The 4,456-nt window shown below is 41.3% G+C and overlaps 1 protein-coding gene across 1 annotated transcript; it reads right to left on the bottom strand.

Annotated features, from left to right (window-relative positions):
• Nucleotides 1–1,135: 1,135 nt before the first annotated feature.
• LOC127188455 (salivary glue protein Sgs-4-like) lies at nt 1,136–1,924 on the bottom strand. The gene has a single exon (XM_051144909.1). It carries the CDS (start codon nt 1,922–1,924, stop codon nt 1,136–1,138), a length of 789 nt encoding a protein of 262 aa, XP_051000866.1.
• Between the last annotated feature and the right edge of the window lie 2,532 nt (nt 1,925–4,456).

Below are 4,456 nucleotides of genomic sequence, written 5' to 3'. Positions count from 1 at the left end.
TAGAAGCTAAGGATATAAGAATATTGGGGGCAATGCAGACAATGGGGGGAGGCTTGTGAAGTTTAGGAGGGAAGCTTAACGGCTTTATGGGGCCACTCTTGGGTTATATAAGAAAGCAGGCTGAGCAAGCCATGTGGAGCAAGCCAGTAAGCAGCATTCTTTCATGGCCTCTGCATTAGCACCTGCCTTCAGGTTCCTGCCTTGTTTGAGTTCCTGTCCTGACTTCCTTTAATGATGAACTGTGACGTAGAGCTGTAAGCCAAATAAAACCTTTCCTTCCTAAGTTGATTTTGGTCATAGTGTTTCATCACAGCAATAGTAACCCTAACTTCAAAAATTAACTAAAAATATTCCACTTTGAAATTGTGTGCTTTAAGTACACAAACAATCACATGCACACATACACACACACCTGATTTTGGCTGAATTGTATTATATGCATACTCACAGTTTTCTATTTATTTCCTTACTTGTATTTTTCTCAATAATAGCTTATAGGTCTTATATTAAAGACTTCATTTTATAATCATACCTGAGTTCTTTAATTTTTAGATTTTTATGTTATATGTTTGTAAATGTCATTCTTATTTTAATTGTCACATTAAATATTCAAATTAAGAGACAAGTATTATTAAACTAGCCTTGTTGCATTTTGCCTACATAAAGAAATGTACTTTACATTCAAAGATGAAATAAGCTCAAAACTAAAACAGAAGACGTTTATGGTAAGGATAATGTTGAGGCTAGCTGATAGTAATACACAAAACAATGGAAGAAAATCTTTTCGACAAATGGTGCTGAAATACAACTGGAAGTTATGTTTAACTAAAACACCTTTAGCTATGACTACATTTCCAGAAGGCTTAAATAAAAAAGGAAGATTCACTATGAACATAAGCAGTACTATCTCATGGGCCCCATGGGTCTCAGGCTAAAACACAGAAGAAAGTGAGCTGAAAACCAGCATTCCTCTTGCTTTCTGAGTGTAGATGTCATGGGAGGATCTGCTTCACACTTCTGCTGCCATGCTTGCCTCATGGCAGGGTCCACTTCACACTTCTGCTGCCATGCCTGCCTCATGGCAGGGTCTGCTTCACACTTCTGCTGCCATGCTTGTCTCATGGGAGGGTCCGCTTCACACTTCTGCTGCCATGCTTGCCTCATGGCAGGGGTCTACTTCACACTTCTGCTGCCATGCTTGCCTCATGGGAGGGTCCGCTTCACACTTCTGCTGCCATGCTTGCCTCATGGCAGGGTCCGCTTCACACTTCTGCTGCCATGCTTGCCTCATGGGAGGGTCTGCTTCACACTTCTGCTGCCATGCTTGTCTCATGGGAGGGTCCGCTTCACACTTCTGCTGCCATGCTTGCCTCATGGCAGGGTCCGCTTCACACTTCTGCTGCCATGCTTGCCTCATGGGAGGGTCCGCTTCACACTTCTGCTGCCATGCTTGCCTCATGGCAGGGTCTACTTCACACTTCTGCTGCCATGCTTGCCTCATGGGAGGGTCCGCTTCACACTTCTGCTGCCATGCTTGCCTCATGGCAGGGTCCGCTTCACACTTCTGCTGCCATGCTTGCCTCATGGCAGGGTCCGCTTCACACTTCTGCTGCCATGCTTGTCTCATGGGAGGGTCCGCTTCACACTTCTGCTGCCATGCTTGTCTCATGGGAGGGTCCGCTTCACACTTCTGCTGCCATGCTTGCCTCATGGCAGGGTCCGCTTCACACTTCTGCTGCCATGCTTGCCTCATGGCAGGGTCCGCTTCACACTTCTGCTGCCATGCTTGCCTCATGGCAGGGTCCACTTCACACTTCTGCTGCCATGCTTGCCTCATGGCAGGGTCCGCTTCACACTTCTGCTGCCATGCTTGCCTCATGGGAGGGTCCGCTTCACACTTCTGCTGCCATGCTTGCCCAGCCATGATCGATGGACTGTCTCCCTCGAACTGTGAGCCAAAAAAAAAAGCCCTTCCTGTATTAACCAACTTTCGTTGGCTACTTCCCCAGCAACAAGATGTATAACTGCTATAATGACCACATTTTTAGAAAACAAACAAACAAATCAAAACAAATGCAAATCTTTGTCTCATTATGAGCATAAAGGTTTTCTAAGAGAATGATAATACAAAGAAGTTCTAAAACTTTGGGAGAGCAGTGAAGTCCTTGCAGTACCAGAAAAGGAAAATTAGTTAAATAAGGAATAAACTTCAAGGACACTGAAAATTTCTGCTTTTGAACTTTATACTTTTAAAATTAAGAAATCCAAAAATTGGGGAAATAATCACAATTCATATATATGACAAGGGACTCATACATAAAATAAATAAATTCTTTTTCTTCAGTATGAAAACAGACTAATTTTAAATGGGCAAAATAGTTAAGCTGATACTTGAAAAGGAAAATACTCAAGTGGTAAGCACAATGAGATATGGTCAATCTGATCTATGACTAGAAAAATGCAAAACTGAACCACAATGACTGTACACTGTTTACCCATTAAGATGGATAAAATGAGGGAGACTCACAACAAGTCTGGTAAAGATACGGAACAACAGAGATGCTCTTTACTTTTGCAGGAGTGATAAATAACACACTACTGTAGAAAGAAACTGGCAGTCTCTTATAAAACTAAATGAATTGATGGTTCAGAATTCCCAACCCTGGATATTTACTTATGACACAATGAAGCATGGGATAAGTACAATCATAGATGTCAAGGAAGTGAAAGAAAAGGCAAATGTACTATGTGTGAGCACAGAGGAATGCTGAAATGAAAATGGACTCTGGATGCAGCATAAAGACCATGAACTATTAGCTTTGATGAATGATCCTCAGTGGGAAAGGCCATACACAAAACAATAAATAATCTATGATCTATTTCTAACAAATTATAGAAAATGCAGCTATAATCTATGTTGACATAAAGTTGATTGGTGCTCTGTGTCAAGGGTCAAAAGAGTTGGCAGGAAAGATGCATGAGAGAACGTCTCAAGAAATGAAAGTGGTGGAAACTGTACACTGCTTAAATGTAGGGAGGTGCATCCATCTGCAGAATTCCATCAAAATGTCCACCAAAGTCAGTTCACTTTAATATACATCAATTATAAATCCATCATGTTATGGAGCAATATGTCAAATTCATTCCATTATTCCTCTAGAAGTTGAAGGTTAAAATGTGGTGGCTCATCTCATCCTTAGAAAGGAGGAAGAAAACCATCTTTACCAAACCTCCTAGGCCTGTGTCCCCTGAGAGACTAGCTCTTGAGAACAGACTGTATCCACAGAGCACAAACACATTTCCATTAAAACTGGAATCTGATGCTGCCCTAAGGCCATTCTGGGCTCCTCTCACCAATGAATCAATAATCTAAGACAGAAGTTTCCTTATCAGACAACCTGATTGATGTTGACTTTGAAGGGCAAAGTTAGACTGTTGCCTTTGGCAATGAACCGTAGACCATTGTAATAACATATTTCCTATGATAAAAGGTAACCGAAAATTATATCAATCCATACACAATTAGACTGTTAATGGCTTACACTTTACTGGAATGAAAGCTGAGACCACTCATCCAGAGAAGCAACCACTGTATTCTGTGGTACTTGCTAAGAATAAAAGGAACACGAAAAGGATACTGGAAGATATGACTATAATCATGTCAACAGTGACAGAAGTAACAACTGCAACGTAAAAACTCCCTCTTTGTTTTTATGTCAACAAATTTGCATATGCATTAACTATGTCCTTCCTCCTTTTACATTTCCTATAAGCTAAGTTAATATCTCGGTAATTAAGTGCTAGGCTGCTAATAGAGGATATAACATCTCCAAACATATTACAAAAACTTGGTATATTGTCTGTCTGGGGAAATGGCTAGCAAAGCCAAGTATGGGTAACAACAGAGGTACACACAGATGCCAGCTAAGTGTCTGCTTGGTTGTCCACTTGCCTTCTGCACAAGATATGGAAATAGAAATGAAGTGGTATTTCTGGGCTCTGATGGCTACTAGAGCACAGTGGGTATACTGTTATACACACACACACACACACACACACATGTGTGAGCATGTGCGTACACATGCACACACGCACACACACGCGCACACACACACACACACACACACACACACTCATCCCTTGAACAGTAGGTCATTTGATTGAGTAGCACACAAATCCTCAGGATGCCCAAATATTCCCTATCACTGAGACTTAACTTCAGCCACATGTTTAACTTTATTACAAGAGGCTTGCTTCCCCCACAGGTTACAACCACCACTGAAGCTGGTGTGAGGAGAGGAAGATGCAACTTCCAGCTTATTCTTTGTATTCCTTTCGCTTTTGCATAAATTAGTATCATATTTACCACATTTATGTAGTTAATGGTATTTACCAACACCTCACCCTATCACTACACTACTGGAAAAGATGCAGTCAAGACATATAACTCAAACCA

The sequence above is a fragment of the Acomys russatus genome, chromosome 4 (genome assembly GCF_903995435.1).
Source record: "Acomys russatus chromosome 4, mAcoRus1.1, whole genome shotgun sequence".
Taxonomy (NCBI): Eukaryota; Metazoa; Chordata; class Mammalia; order Rodentia; family Muridae; genus Acomys; species Acomys russatus.
The sequence above is the reverse complement of the archived record's forward strand: the minus strand, read 5'-3'. Positions and strand labels throughout refer to the sequence as shown.

Coding starts and splice junctions, on each gene's coding strand:
- LOC127188455 (XM_051144909.1), bottom strand. CDS start 1,924: ATGGCTGGGCAAGCATGGCAGCAGAAGTGTGAAGCGGACCCTCCCATG.